General features: G+C 40.3%; 1 protein-coding gene and 1 long non-coding RNA gene across 2 annotated transcripts; both read right to left on the bottom strand.

The window, feature by feature from the left end:
- Nucleotides 1-211: 211 nt before the first annotated feature.
- Nucleotides 212-9799, bottom strand: LOC139952330 (uncharacterized). The gene is made up of 8 exons (XM_071951435.1): nucleotides 9343-9799; nucleotides 5868-5963; nucleotides 5102-5391; nucleotides 4615-4696; nucleotides 4059-4196; nucleotides 3243-3338; nucleotides 2894-2990; nucleotides 212-2466 (listed from the first exon to the last, which is right to left on the bottom strand). Exons 1-8 carry the CDS (start codon nucleotides 9464-9466, stop codon nucleotides 1311-1313), a joined length of 2079 nt encoding a protein of 692 aa, XP_071807536.1. The 5' UTR covers nucleotides 9467-9799; the 3' UTR covers nucleotides 212-1310.
- A 2456-nt stretch (nucleotides 9800-12255) lies between these two features.
- On the bottom strand, nucleotides 12256-13708 carry LOC139952433 (uncharacterized). Its single transcript, XR_011787894.1, has 2 exons — nucleotides 13588-13708; nucleotides 12256-13043 (listed from the first exon to the last, which is right to left on the bottom strand). It is a non-coding gene; the product is annotated as an uncharacterized lncRNA (long non-coding RNA).
- Nucleotides 13709-16370: the final 2662 nt, after the last annotated feature.

Below are 16370 nucleotides of genomic sequence, written 5' to 3'. Positions count from 1 at the left end.
GCAATCACCTCCATTGCATCCGTAGTTTCAGGTCTGGATGTTCATGATTTTGAAATGTAGTTATAACTAAACAAGGTTTACTATACAACCAAGAAAACCGACCTCAAAACAAACTAAGATACATTAACAATCGTTGGTTAGGAGGTGTAAGAAAAGTTATCAATTTTAAAACGGAAGAAGAGGACCAATATTTTTTCTTCATGTGGCCAAATTTTACAAGACTTTATATAGTACAACGTTCATTGTGGGCATTTCCTTCCAAGACGTTGTAGCACCAAGACTTGTTCTATTATATGACATCCTGTTATGTATTAACTGATTGGTTGGTGGCTAATAAAGTAGTTCCGTTTATCGTCTTGGACATAATTCTGGTTTTTAGAACCTGGTCTATAGTTGTGATGTATTGGCTTGTGTAGAGGCAGCGTAGTTCGTTTTATTAAACCGTCTGTCAGTGTTATTAGTGTTGTTTAAGGAGTCACAAAGTGACTTATTATTTGTAGACTCAAGGGAAAGCTTTATAAAATGTACATTTACTGGATCAATTTTATACGATTTAGAAAAAGGAAATTTGTTTTGGACAATTCTGCCTGTAAACATGTATTTTATTACGGCATAAGTTATAATAGTAACCCCTAACAAAATCATCACCGTTTCTGGTCAAATAAACTAGTTTTGACTTGCTTCAGAAAACACCATTAACTTCGTACTTCATCATGCTAACTTGTGCAATCATTTAGACTGTGCACCAAAACAACAAACTATAAACAACAACATATTTTGAATTACATACCAATGTCCTACCAGCAGACAAAACCAAAATTGTGTTTCCAATTTCCATCAGTAGTAATTATTTACAAACAAACAATTTACATAACTTTGCCTGCATATAAATTTTAAAACGGAACTTGATTTATGCATAAGAACTTTTAATTAAAGGTCTCAGAGGTTCGTAAAGGAACTGTTTCTTGACATGGGGATGGATAGGTGATGCTTAAGTGGCCTCATTATCCCCCGCGAAAAATCGCTGAAATTATTACCGTCTCCTCGCTCCTCCCGTCCCAAATCGAAAGCTCTCTTATAGGCCTTGTCCGTAACGTCAACTTCGGCTACAGCTACGGCTGGCCGTAGGCGTACTTAATAATATCATATTGGACCAAGCCGGGTAAAACATTAAATTTCTCTACCATTAATTTATTTAACTTTACCTCTAGATTCTAGTTCATTCTCTGTACATGTATGTGCATAATGCTTTACAAAACGCCAGTTCGTTTTTCTATGAAGACTTGTACTATTATACAGTTATTCGAAGATTAGAGATGAGAAGTTTCTTCCTCGTCATAGTTTTCTATAATTATCTCCACATTTGGCAAAACTGGAGATGGTGGGATAATGATCGGGGCACTGACTGGCATCGGGCCGAGCGAATTACCTCCCCGTCCATTTGGGAGATTTCTCGGCGTGGCTGTTGCTTCATCTGCATCCTCAAACCGACTGGCGTCCGGAGGACTTTCTCGTTCATCGTCTGAGTCCCCGGTGCTGTAGTCAACGGTAGTGGGCTCCAGGGTGAAATAGGCCGACTCCACGGCAGGGCGCACGGGTCGTACCGGTGTACCGAAGGTACTCATTCTCGGGTTGTTGTAACCTTCGTCTTCATCCGGAATGCTCTCGGTATCCGTTCGGACACTTTCGCGAGACGAGTCCCGTTTAATTAGCAATAGCTGAGGCGCACTGCTCATCAATCGATCATTGTTCGTTTTCTTCGATGGTTTATCATAGAGTCTGTTGACTGGTGGGGGCGGGGCACGCCCTTTCGGCCTAGTGCGTGGTGACTGACCGTATTTCAAGACGCTACGTCTTGGCATCTGAGATGATGCCTTTCTTTTGATGTAATCATAATTTGAGGCCGACTTACTCCTGTCACGTGGTTCTTCGAAAAGAACATCAGTGCGCTTGCGCACTTCCTCGTACTGTACCGAGCTGGGTCTATTCTTCCTGGCAGCAGCAAGATTCTGCACTCCGCGAGTACGTTCATTGAGCCTCCCGCCTCCGGGAATTCCCGGCGGCTTTTGCTTCGGAGCCGGTCGCTTCTCAAACCTCAGCGGCTGGTACTTACTCATTTCATCAATAGACTCGTAGTCATTGACTGGACGACCTGGTAAACTTTTAGTCCTCGGATGAGGGCGCTGTTGCTCCACATCACTATCGTCGCTTACATCCAGCAATGCACCCTGACGGGGTGGCGATATACCATGACTGATTGTTGCCCGTCGTGGGTATTGTTGCTTCAGTATATCTGATTCCCTTAGTTTGGCTAAATAGATGTCCTTGGCTGGTCTGCATAGACTGTTACTACAGGGCGTGTCGGGTTCCTCGGTTGGAATAAGGTTCATTTCAAGGAGCATGCTATCACGTGGGTCAGGTTCTGGCGCCCGTTGTCGATCAATGCTACGAACCTTTTGAAGTTTTCTGCATCAGGACAAAATAAGAAGTACTTGTCAGTTCTTGAAAAGGAGAAAATCTACTTGAAATGATGTGGGAAGTTGATTCAAGAGTGTTGAGTTATCGAGTCATTGAAGAATTGTTTGAGGGTAGTGACATTAGTTTTATACATTGGTTCAGATGAAACTGATATGTTTGTTTGTTTTTTATCGTCACTGGACTTTAAACACAAGTGCACCCCTCAAGTTGAGCAATGTCTTTGATTTTTATTTGAGGTGTTATCATTAATTTGTACTTCGTGGTGTACCTTAGATAATACTCAAGGTAATGAAATAGTCCTTAAACCGGTGCACGTCTTCATCCCTTGAAATTTTACAGGACAGTGCCACCATGAGTCAGATATTGTTGATTATTATTAAAACTGGTTTCAAATCATGAGGAAATCTTAGCCTACCTCTGTCTGCCCCATATAACGCAATGAACAGTGATGGTTACAACGCAAACAGCCACTGACAAAACAGCCAGAATCTGCGCAAGAAGAAGAGTCATTTCTGTGGAAGGAATCAACAACAACAACAACAACAAATTAATTTTACGTAGGTAACACAATTAGGGTCCATTAAGTAGTTATTTGTGTAGTTTCAAAGAAAAGATTTCATCAAAATATGAATACAAAATTGTTCTTGATAACGTCAGCTTGATCAACCAATTTTCTTGTTAAACCATGGTTAAACATGTTGTGAATGAATGAAGCCATGAGCTGTGTTTGAGGCAGGGCGCCCTCCAGCGATGCCTGTACTTACCGTGATCCAGAAGTTTGAAGCTATTTGCATAATCTGATCCGGAAGACTTGGGTGTAGTTACATCTGTATTAATTGTTGTCTGGAATCCAATCGTAACTGTGTGTAAACCATACCAAAAGAATGTTATTGTCCTTAGTAGTGTAAAGTGAGTCCCCCAATAACCCGCATAGACTGTTCCTTGCATGCAGGTACCTGCTTTGCAGCACCAGCGATTTCATTGGATACAATTATTTCATTGGAAAAACTTGTTTCATTGGATAAACGTGCAGTGACGTCATGTAGTGACTCGGGATCACAGGCTTTGGTCAACGTAGACTTGGTTGGATACAATCATTTCATTGGATAACCTTGCAGTGACGTAAGCTTTCTGTATCTGTGTTTTGATTGGTCCGAGGTGACGTTTGGCAGTTGCACTTTCGGTCGTCTGCTTATTAATCTAGGTGAAAGGTGATTATGGAGGGTGCTGACCTGTAGCGTCTCCGCCATTACAGTGGCGTTATTCACGAGCCTCGAAGTGTGACGTCAGACGTTCAAGCTATGAAAGGCCTAGTAAATTATTTTCTCAACTGTATTGGTATTTCATTATTTTGAAACATTCACATTTTGTTTGAGGGTTCAGTACACCAGCCTGGTCACCTTCTGGAGTTATCCTCTCACATCTAAAAACAAAACTTTCTTTCTTGGTCCTCTCTCGATCTCCGTTGTATTTGGTTTATATTATGTTGCTGGTATCAAAGTGACTCACTTCGCTTTCTGAGAGTCCGGCTTCGCAACAGTTTAGCATGAAATGGAATTAAATAGTTGTGCAAGACTTACGTGGATAACCTCCTGTATCTTCAACCTCCTCTCCCGGGGTCTGAGTAGTGCTTTGCATGTTGGCGTCGTTCTCATTTGGATCCTCCCTAGAGTCACAATTCAATGGGATCTCCAGAGGTATTGTGGGTAAAGGGAAACCTGCAAACAGATGACATGCGCAACAAATCAATATCATGTTCAAGTGTCTCCACCTTTAGGTAAACCAAAGATGAAACAATGAAAATGCAATAAATTGTGAAAATGAAAACACACACATTAATTGTAGACGCGGTGCGCAGGCCGGATTTACCCCAACGGCGCTCTACTCAAGTGACATCATTATGCATACGATCTTTTATGATACGTCGGTGCAGGACTAGAATGAACATGTGACGTCACACTTTGAATCTCGTGTATTACGCCCGCGTACATACTCACCTTTGACCCCCACGCATCATTTCACAATTTCTTTCATCATGGTTCTGCAGATTCGCACTTAAATCCAGCATACATGTGGTCATGTGTATACATAAACCATTTCCCTGTGGATAAGGACAGGGGATAGGTCAGTACTTACTTTGCGGTTTGGTTCCTTGGACAACGACATCATCGACGCCGATAACCTGTCCACTGGCCCCAATCTTTGCTTCAAGTTTTAACTGCGGGAAAATGCAAACACTTTTAAATACAAGACCTTTCGAACACAGCTCAGTGGCGCTCAAGGCGCTTAAACATTCAGTATTTTCAAGCAAGGTACGTGATACTACATTTTGAAGTGTGATGCCTACTTAGTTTTTACACATATAGCACCACGTATAGGCCTAATGATTTACATGGTTCTGTGGTGTAATATAGTGCCAATCAAACCAGGAACACCGGGCGAACCCCTTCTATTTTTGATAAATGCACTGGGTTCTTTTACGTGCATTACACAGCACACGGGACCAACGGTTTTACGTCCCATCCGAAGGCTGCCAGCCGACCACACTCTGACTATTAATCCATACCACAGTATACACGCAATTTGTGAAATCCCCCAAAAGAGCAATTTTTATACAACTCACACTGAAAGTTCCTCTACTTTTGATAACCACTGAAGCTAAAACCCACACGCCGTCAGTCCGCGATGCTGACGTGTCGACGGAACTCCAAACTTTGTCATTGGAGCAATTATCACAATACAAACTCAGCACTGGTCTAATCTCTGGATCGTCGGATATACTGGACCCGTCGAGAACGTTGATGGCGTAGCTAAACGTCACTGTGCCGCTTCCACGCCCCCCAAAAGAGGCGTCCTCTATTACCGATAGCTCGTAAATGCACATGTTTGGACACATGGCTACAACACGATTGCCTGAAGAGCAAAGAAAAACACATGATCGCACTTAATAAAAATTCAACGTTTAAAAATAGTGTTGTCCGTTTTAAAGAATTAAAACTGATTGTTTAAAGAGTTTAAAGCTAAGGAAGATTTCGTACGTAGTTCAAGAGCTTGCACATTATCTAGCCTGAACATCTGACGTCACACGAGGCTCGTGAATAACGCCAGAGAGTGGCCTCAAGCCTAGGTCAATCCCCGCCCATCTTAACCTTTCACCTAAATTCATATGCAGACAACCGAAAGTGCACGCTGCCTACGTCACCTCGGACCAATCAAAACACGGTAAAGAAAGCTTTACGTCACTGCAAGTTTATCCAACCATATAATTGTATCCAACCAAGGTTGACCCCAGCCTGTGATCACGAGTCCAGGACCCCTGTTGCAAGGATACCTGCTTGGAATTTCTCAGGCTACACCGAGAGAAGTATAAATGAACACTGGCTACAAACCTCGATTCGTCTGCTCGATTGACCATCCTGAAGTCCCACATGTAAACATTGGAAGACCAGAATATGCATTTCCATCGAAACCCTGGATTTTGCTAGCTGTGAAAATAAAGAATCATCAGAATCAGTTAAGGCTTATACGTCACTAGTTACTGGAAGATACTTTTCTATTTATTATACATTCTAAATATCATAGGCTAAAATTGACCCAGATTTCTGGTTTGATGGGGCCTGGATCATTTCGAGTCAAGGTGACCCCAAAGTGGTTATATTATTATGAGAAGATGACTCTTCCCCTTGAGATCTGTTTTTAGCTCTTTGTGAATTCGGCCCTCTGGACTTGTTGACAACGTGATGAGGTTTTCAAGTAAAAGTAGTCAAACAAAAAACATATGAATAAGTTTTGATAATAATTATTATGAGTTACCAATTACGGACGGCAATGGCCACTTTCTTTGTGTTTAAACCTGAACAAAAAGCTTTTCCAAAATGCGGTTACATGAAAATAACTTTGTACTGAAAATAACAGCTACCGGATAAAGGTACCGGAAAAGCGGAAGTGTGTATTTAATCATTGGTTTAGGTTTGTCTTCGGTGATAAACCCACATCTTCTTGCGGTAAACGAAAAATGTGATTTCATTTGCTGACTAATTTTGTTTGTGCAGTTTTCAAAACACCACACGTTCAACTGTCAAATATCGCTGCTTTTTTATTTTATTAATTTCGTGTAGTTTTTGTTTTGTGGTGCCACCATGTTTGTCGTGTTCCCAGTCTTCAACAGCAAAACGAATGTTGATTTGTATTTTATCAAAGAGGGCCAACTCATTTATTGTTTCTACAACCTCGGCTCGAATATAATGTGTATAGATTGTGGTGTGCATGTCCACAAAATGTGTCCCACAGTAAAGTCTAGAAACAAACATGGCGAGTCAATGTTGATCACCAATGTTTAATTTCCATGTGGCCGTGATGACTCAACGAGTGGGGTTCTTCATCAGCACGAGACGCCGTGTTCAGGATGCGTTTCTCGGGGTGGGCTGTTCACGTCCTCTGCTGAGGGTTGCGATCTGCCCCCATTTATTAGTTGAGGGCAACACTGTACGATTTAACGGCTTTATTTAAGGACATATTGTGGCACTTTGTATTTAGATGTCGATGACTAGACGTAAGGATGTGGTAGATGAATCCATGGGATGGATTCTAAACTTGATTCACTATACGTACGGGGCAAGGATATATACTAAGGGTAATGGTGTTCTTCCCCCTTTATTCATGGGGTTCTAGGTATATGACAGGGTACTTTCGGGCAACATGTAGGTTGGGTTGCATTACAGTGTTAGTCTTCCATTAAAGGTTCTCAGTGCATTTATGATGCATACTATTTCTGATACAAGAGTATCAGAATTTGCATCCAAGAGTACTTAGACCTCGGGCTACATGTAGGCGTCATAGGCTAACTCTGACCTCTGACCTAATGACCCACATCGAACCTTCTTATTTGTTGTTCATCCACACAGTATAGTTGCTAGTTTACTTTCATAACCTGTGTACAACCATGCTAGATATGGTACAACTATTCTGAGTGCAATCTGTTTAGACAACGGATAGGGATTTCCGTTGTCATAATATTATTGAAAAAGTACCTTCATTGTACATTGAAGCAATCATGGGAACCTAGAGCCATTTACACAAGGATCTATCATTGGGCCATTACCCTCTTAGTCTCATGCCCTATGTGCCAGAGAAACGATGAATACCAGTTTGCATTATGCCCAACGGGATCAGACTATTAGTCCATCAAGCCTCGCTTTGGTTATATTGATTAAATAAGAGAAAAAACAATGGCCGCACCATGACAATGGTCCATTGTACTTAAAGTCTGACCAATCATCAGGTCCTGACCCGGTCCCCTCTTTGACGTCATACAGTCCTGTAGTCGTCAATAACACTCCTACGCGTTTTATATCAATCGCTGAGTCAAAACCGAAAGCTTCTCAATAAACATTTTTGAAGGTGAGTTCACAATGAAGATAAAGTGCGTCCAAAAACAGTTTTGTAGTTTTTAAACGAAAGGTAAAATTTAGTTTATTTTTAAAGGTGGTTGAATACGTACAGTGTATTCAACTGAGTGTTCAGTTTGACAATTTGTACACAATAATATATCCTTGATTGGCTGTTTTAGGGTTTTCCCTTTTTTATTATTTTTATTATTATATATTATTATGATGTTTTTCTTTCATTTTTTTTCGGTTCTAAAATGGCTTGTATTTTTATCACTTAATTAATCCATTAATAGTTTTGTTTATTAAAAACAAATAGTTAAAGCAAACTTATAGCATAGAGAAAACCGCCATTCCTTACACAATGTCTTTGTTTTCAAGGACGTATATTAATCGCTTATTCAAGACTTCGTATTTTGCGTCCAAGTTTGAATTGCCTTGAAATCAGATCTCCTTTAATAAATGATTTCCCGAGTCCCTGGCCCGGGCATTTATAAACGAGGTTTGAGGAGAATCGTGTCTGACTCTCCATCTCAAGTCAAGTCCCTTTCAATTGTAATTTCATACTCAAATATTAAAAGACAGGCTAGTCCCGAAGCATTTTATATGTTTCTGAAATCACACAGATTTGTGAGACGATGATGTTTTTCCCCTTTCCCCTTTCTCTCGCAACTTCGATGACTAATTGAGTTGTAAATTTTCAGAGTGATTATTTCATGCAATGTTGGGATACACAAAGTGAGACTACTGTTCTATGAGAATTATCAAAGGTGTCCAGCGCCTTTAAATTTTCAAACCTATTGTTGTATCAAAATATAGACCGGAAGCCGTGTTTGCAAATCGTGACCTTCAGGTCTAAGGTCAGGAAGCGATTTGACTTCCGTTATCTAAATTCTAATAAAAGAATTTGTTTGCATTTCCCTTATCGAGTATGTAATTTTGTCTGATGACTTAAGTTACCATTTTATTAAGCATTATATGGCTGTTGGGAGTAATGATACCTTGTTAAATATTTTTTAGCATTATTTCAGTGAGTTCGTATGTCAAATAATGGTTTTGCAATTCGAGTTGTATTTTTGTATTAAGGTTAAAAATTCAAATGTAACTAAATAATTTTTTTTTAACAAAACACGACCAATGGAAACCTTGCGAATCATACGACTTTAGGAGTTACGTTGATTGTTTGACAAAATAAATGTACACGTAACAATCACTCACTGGTTTAATTTAACTTAACAAAAATGTATTCCTTGTCAATATTATTTCTCCATTGTCATAACATTCTATCACAAACTTCTAAAGACACTCACAGCATACGGAATCTCAGGGCAAGTTTGTATACAGATGAGACAATTCTTGAATGAAATAATGTCCATGTAGCATGCTAACATTAAATATTCTGTGAACTTTCAAAAACCCAACTTAGTAGCTTTTATAATTTAAAATAAGTTTCCAGAGTTTTTTTTAGGGTACTTACCGGCAGCCGACACTGCATGTGGAGTTGCTACATTTAGCAACCATACACTAATGTATAGGAGAACTCCTGACGTGGTCCAACGCTGGTATCCTTGCCAAACATGTAGGTTCTTTAGTAGATCCATATTTTAAGGTACTTTCCCGACATGGAGGAAAACTTTAAATCCATATAAATATTTCATGTCAAAGTGAGTTGAGATTCATCCGGTTTATCTGAGTTGATCTGCAGGAAACTGTGTAGCGGTGGGTGGTACTAACTGCGCATGCTCAGAGTCTCGCCGCCATCTTGTTTGTTTCTTTTGTTTTGTGACGGTGTGAAGTGAGTGGTATTTGGTTTCCGTTATGCTATGACAAACATGGGATGTGGCAAGGTCTGAACTGGTCGTGGTTAGAAATCCAGGAAAAACATGGTTTAAACATCGAGACAACAAGAAGCTACAGAATATCCTGCATCAACCTCTAGGCCGAACCACTCCACGTGCTTGTTTAACCACGTCTGCTTAAGATGACGAGTGGAAACTGGTAGGAATTACTGCTGCTTTGACTAATCCGGGCGTGCACACAGATAGATGCGTCCAGTGTTTTCTACGAACTTCCACTGACCACCGACTTGTGCCCCCTCACAGAAATGCTGCCTGCCTACTATACTGGGCTTGACACCCATACCCGCTTGGTCTCCATCAAGGCCCCACGTAGAATCGGAAGTGTGTCACTAATTAAAACACAAAAGACCGACGTTGAAGCAATATTTTGACATCATTGGGATTATTAGACCCTCATTGCACATTAACAAAATCTTGACCGTCCTTTACGTAAGTTATAAAAAGTGTGCCAAAAATACCCACCTTAAAGCGTACATCACCACTGTGCTAAATCTCATGCATACGTCATCGATCAACCGCAGCCGTTTCCCAGTCATTAGGCTCCAGATCACAGGATGGTCACACATTGGTTTGTAACCGTGGGATAGATTTAGAAAACTAAAGGAAAAACAGTTAATGGTGGGACACTTACAGCGTGTGTCTCTCTACCAAAGTCTCAACACTGAAAATAGTTGTATGGTGGCTTTACGGAAACATTGCAGACTTCAGTGCTGACGCTGAATTACATGTCTTATTTCGTTCTTAGTATGTCTCTTTAAAGCATCATTTGATGTATACAATTATATTCAAACGTAAAACACATTTTGGCAGGGCTATCGTAAATTTGTCATTTTGACGAGACATGGGGATGTATAACAAGTGGCAGCCATTTTGAAAAAAAAATACTAGTCTGCACAACCTTTCTCACTCGTGACATTGACACTGACAATGTGCTCTAAATTCCTTAGTTTTATCAGAGGTACACCCTCCCACCCCCCACCAACTACTGTGTCTGTCCCTCCCTGGCTCTTCGGACTGAAGACACATGCAAAGAGAAGATAACGAAGAAACGTCAGTTCTTACAGACCATATCAATGCTTGATGGGTCACCTCGTCCTACTGGATGTATTATGTAACAGTTACGAGGAGGGATATAAAATCATTTCCCTTTTGCCTCCCTATCCTTCCAGGTCTTCGTGGAAACTATGGATGAGTTCAATATTGACCAGTCTTTATTATGCTAGGAGGAAATATCATTAATTATGTGACCATGGCCCGGGGCAGGAACGGGAGAGGGACTGAGCAACCCCCCCCCCCCCCGCGCCTCAGGTCCGAAGTCTTAATATTTGAGTGAGAAATTGCCTTTTTATCTTTCTCTATCTCACAATGTTTTTATACTATCAATAGCTCACCATTGCGCGTTACCAAGTATGTTTTATACTAACAATTAATTTGAGTAATTACCAATAGTGTCCAGGGGTCGATTTCACAAAGAGTTAGGACTCGTCTTATCTCGAGTTAGGACGAGTAACTCGTCCTAAATTAGGATTAATCTTAAGGTCTGCATGTTACAGTGCAGGGTTGGGACTCGTCCTAAGTCCTATAAGATTAATCTTAAGTTAGGAAGAGTTTTGTGAAATCGACGGCTGTGCCTTTAATGGAGCTCCCACTCACCCGACTGACTACTAAAAGACCTCTGCGGTAAAACATCTATTTTTATTATCACGGGGAACTCTATTGCAAACAAACGTCAGCAATACCGTTTTTTTTTATATTCCCGAGAGGGGAACACTTTTCCAACTAAATCCTTATTGTAACTTTTTCCCGCAAGATTCTAATTCTGGATTAGATGACGTCATTATGTACGGGCCGAAAACGGGCAAACTCACCCTTACCGCAGCATAGTTCGTCGTTAGCGGAAATGGGTAACGATTATAGAAGTTGTGGTTTTAGTCATTGTGGTATTTACGTTTCAGACTGACGTAACCTCAGCCCTAAGGTCGAAAATAAATACTTATTATTACTTTATCTTTTTGGGGTGGGTGTTGTTCATGTTCTGTAGAAATTAAAATAGAAATTGTTAAGTTTTCTTTTCTAAGTTGGTCTCTCACGCTTATAAATAATAATGAGTGAACGATAAGTCACCTTTGGACCGCGTGGGGAGGGGGGTGGAGGTGTGCGAGGATGCTTCTGTTTGCTAGCCGATTCTAAAAATAGCACAGCGCGCGGTATTTGAAACGCTCATTAAATATGCAGCAATTTAAAACTGTTGCGAGGGTTGATAGTAGAGGCAAGTCGAGCGCTAGAGTGCTGGCCATATCCAAACACAATCTGGAGTTAACATCTTAGTTAACAAAATGTAAGTGACACACGTTGAAGTAAATGCAGTAAACTATCCCCCTTCATAAAATTAATAGTATTGCTAAGAAGTCCTAAAAAGTCCTAATGTTCGTTAAGGTCTGGTGCATAGGCCAAAGGGTGATTTGAACAACATGCTGTCGGTGGTAATGTGCTTATAAATTACAAAATAATAATCTTAACAAATACAAACATTTCGAGGAGGTGGTAACCCAACCCTTTTTATTTATTTGTCTTTCTTTATAACAGTCTTACTTTAGTCAAAGAAGAGTGTTAAAGACATTTTCAGATTAATTAAAAAATAATTAACTCAGAAGCTCGATACTAACTATTATTGGTTAGCGGTGAATCTGACTAAACTTTCTGCATACTGTGATTATTCGAATACTTTCGCTATTGGAGTAATTATTCGACTACTAGTACTAAGGGAGGGAGTCGACTGCTGTGCATCGTAGCTTTCGTTAGAGCACACTATGCCCGAAGTGTCAGGGGTCTTGGGTTCAAATCCCGATGAGGACCATTTGATTTTTCTCTCATCAAATTTTTGGTGTTTCGACAATCACTATTCGACTGCTATCACTATTCGACTGATATTAATCGACTACTGTCACAGGTCGACGACTGGGACGCAATACTGTGATTCTACTATTCGATAACTGACACAAATGAAAGTACTCGAGTATCTTCCTCGACCTCATTTTTACGGCAGTGCTCCTCATCAACCTCCTTCTCTTTACTGCCTGCTTTCGAAAGGATGTCACTGTCTTTATCTGTGGGGTCGATGACGACGTACGCCGGGCTCCTTAAGGCACAGACGAAGATGGTAAGGCCAATCAGAAGAACACAGAAAGATACTGATGTTGCTATGGTAATCGCCACAATCCACTGTGCAGTGACCATAATCTTATTTTCTTTTTCGAAATAGAGGGCGCTGCTTAACAAACTTCTTCTCGAAATATTGGAGTCACCGTAACAGGTTGGCCTGACATGGAAGAAAACAACATTTTTACGGAATGAAGCGAAATTGCAACTATGTTAAGTTTGAAAATATCAATGTTATAAATATAAAAAAAATTGTTCTGTGTTCTGGATCAGGATCTGGTTATAACAGCTCATTGAAAGGTCTTATTCTTCCGTGGTGGATATTTTTGTTCATATTTTGGCACCCACTGAGCACACAACAAACCGTTCACCGTCGGCAGCTGCTCCATTGTCTAGATACAGAACAAGCTTTGACAATTAATTAGTAGCTGAAAAGATGTTGATGTTGATGTCTGATGGTAATGTGTTTCAGTCTTTAACTGTTGGGGAAAGTATGAGTCTTTGAATCAAAAGTATGTTTTGCGGAGAATAGTTGAGTTGAGAAAAATTTAATGCTTAAAATGTTATCGACAATATCAATAATACAAGAGCTGGAATGCCAGGACAATCTGTAACATTTTCTTCATTGTTTTCAAGAACAATTTGTCGCAATAATTGCGTTTAATAAAATAAAACAAATAAGGTCACATTATTCGTCGTATTACCTTGCAAGGAGTAGGAAACACCAGCAGACGGTTTTGGCAAAGAAACCAGCAGTTCGCCATAGAGCAGTTACAACAAAACACACTGAAAAATAACAAGTGTTTAGAAAAACTCGAGACGCAAGGCGCGTTCGATGCACACAGCACGAATACGCGTAGATAACCGTCTCTAGCGTAGTCTCGACAGGCGACGTTTACACGAATACTGTCCGCAACACGAGTTACTGGAGAAGAGATATGTATCACACAAACATCTGGATCGAGATCCAGATCGGTAGACATGCCCCAGTCCTTCCGAGTCAGGCTCTAAAACGGTCGATAAAGCGCCCTCTACAAAACAGGGTCGCCAAAGACTACCATACCTTATCACAAATACTCGGTACTTGCGCTGTAGGCGTTGAATGAGATGCATGCTGGTCTAGTTAGCGCACAAGTTTGATCCCTAGCTAGACCGGCATGCACCTCATTCAACAGTTAGCGCTTGCGCAATTTTTCGAAAGGTGTCCCCAGACAGGGCCCCGTATCGGTACCCCCACGTGGGCCTAAAATTCAAGGTCCCTTTCTTCAAGGCCCTCGGTCCAATGTTTGCCAAAATCTACTCCATTTTATGCAACATTCTGGCGCTGTGCCGACGGTTTTTTGCGCCCCTCTCCCCACACCCATTCTCAAAATAATCGTTACACTCTAATACCTTGGGCACACCCAATGTACAATATCTGAAAGGGCGTGGTATCCGTTAACATAAACATAAAAAGGGGAGTTGAAACCATATCGTGTATATATTTTGAGAAAATAAGAATTAGCTGTTGTAAACTACTTTCCACCAACTCAACAACCAAAAAGTAATTACTTGACATTTCGACCCTAGCAGATGAGTCTTTATCGAAGGCTAAATATTGGCTGTATATTGTAAAAAAAACCAAAAACCGCTTGTAAAAGTTCAAGCCCAGTTCATAATTATAAATGGAAACCCAGTCATAAAAATGTTGTCATCGAATTGTTGAATGAAAGTAATATGGTCTCTCTCCGTAGAGGGCGCTCTGTAAAGCTCCCGTAATAGAATTCGTTTTGCACACTACTTAGATGCGCATGCGTGAGCCAAGGAATGACGATCAGGGCACAATTGCATACAGCCTATATAAAGCACAAACAATTAGAATATAATTTGCCTAGCAGAAACAGGTTACAAGAGCCCAAATTACTTTCGTTTTTTCAGTACCATCTGGATTTTTTAATTATTTTTTTAGCCCCCCAAATTAATATCATTCAACAATATTTATTCAAATGTACTAGGCCCTTGGGGGGGGGGGGGGCGGGGGTAAATAATTCAGAATTACAAGTGTTTATAGTTAATGCATTTTTCTTTATTTCGGAGATAATTTTTAAAATATTTATACAAGTATATTCTTTTTAATTTTTTCCCTTCATCTTTGATAATCAAAATCCTGCAGGCTGTAACTTCAGAGGACAATGGTTGTCTTCAACTTATTCAATTTAATTATAAATTTGTTTTATCTTTAACCTCGCACAGTGTGCTCTCTACCGCTCAACGGCGCGCCCTGCCCCAAGGCTTGGCTGAGCAATTAAGAGCACCCGGACACAAACTCTGGGCTCAATTTCATAAAGCTGCTTAAAAGAGCTAAAGCATAACAAAGCTTTGATGCCAGACCAATTAGGTTACCAGCCAAACTACCATACAACATGGGTACAATGTTTGTCTGGTATCCTGCTAATTTCTGCCTAGCAGACAACTGTTAAAGGCAGTGGACACTATTGGTAATTACTTAAAATAATTATTAGCATAAAACCTTTCTTGGTGATGAGTAATGGGGAGAGGTTGATGGTATAAAACATTCTGAGAAACGGCTCCCTCTGAAGTGCCATAGTTTTCGAGAAAGAAGTAATTATTTTCCACGAGTTTGATTTCGAGACCTCAGATTTAGAACTTGCGGTCTCGAAATCAACCATCTAAACGCACACAACTTGGTGTGACAATGGTGTTTTCTTCTTTCAATATTATCTCACAACTTTGATGACCGATTGAGCTCAAATTTTCACAGGTTTGTTATTTTATGCATATGTTGAGATACACCAACTGTGAAGACAAGTCTTTGACAATTACCAATAGTGTCCACTGCTTTTAAGCAATTTTCCACTTAAGCAGTTTTTAGTTGGGCCCTGGTTTCAGTTGTGATCTATGGTGATCAAGTTCACTTATGACTTTAGTCATCCTTGGTTTCATTGCCATAAGTATAGAATGAATTTTTTTATTTTACATTCCTTTTCTTCTTCTTCTTTTCCTTGTATGAACAATAACTTCACCATGGCATTTGACATGCCTTTATATCACGGTTTCCGATCGAGGAAATGCTGGCACGTCCTAGGTTAACAAAACCTCTTTGCTTGCAAAGTCAAGGCCATGTCGTTTGCCAGAACATAAGGCCTTTTCGAGACAACGGCTTTAGCTCCAGATTCGGCTCAGCCTAGCTTGGCCGGCCCCGTTGACATTAAAGGAACACGTTGCCTTGGATCGGTCGAGTTGGTATTTGAAAAGCGTTTGTAACCGTTTTTTATAAAATGCACATGGGTAGAAAGATGTTGTAAAAGTAGAATACAATGATCCACACAAACATGCCTCGAAATTGCACGGTTTTCCTTTTACCTCGTCGACTAACACGTCGGCCATTTATGGGAGTCAAAATTTTGACTCCCATAAATGGCCGACCGTGTATTGTTTGCACAGTAAAAAGAAAACCACGCAATTTCGAGGCAAACTTGTGTGGATC

This window comes from Asterias amurensis, chromosome 20 (assembly GCF_032118995.1).
Source record: "Asterias amurensis chromosome 20, ASM3211899v1".
Lineage (NCBI taxonomy): Eukaryota > Metazoa > Echinodermata > Asteroidea > Forcipulatida > Asteriidae > Asterias > Asterias amurensis.
The sequence above is the reverse complement of the archived record's forward strand: the minus strand, read 5'-3'. Positions and strand labels throughout refer to the sequence as shown.

Excerpts from the sequence above, each read along its gene's own strand:
- LOC139952330 (XM_071951435.1), bottom strand. The coding sequence starts at position 9,466 with ATGGATCTACTAAAGAACCTACATGTTTGGCAAGGATACCAGCGTTGG. Across the intron at positions 5,964-9,342 it reads ACATGCAGTGTCGGCTGCCG|CTAGCAAAATCCAGGGTTTC; the intron begins GTAAGTACCCTA and ends TTATTTTCACAG. Across the intron at positions 2,991-3,242 it reads CTTCAAACTTCTGGATCACG|AAATGACTCTTCTTCTTGCG; the intron begins GTAAGTACAGGC and ends TTCCTTCCACAG.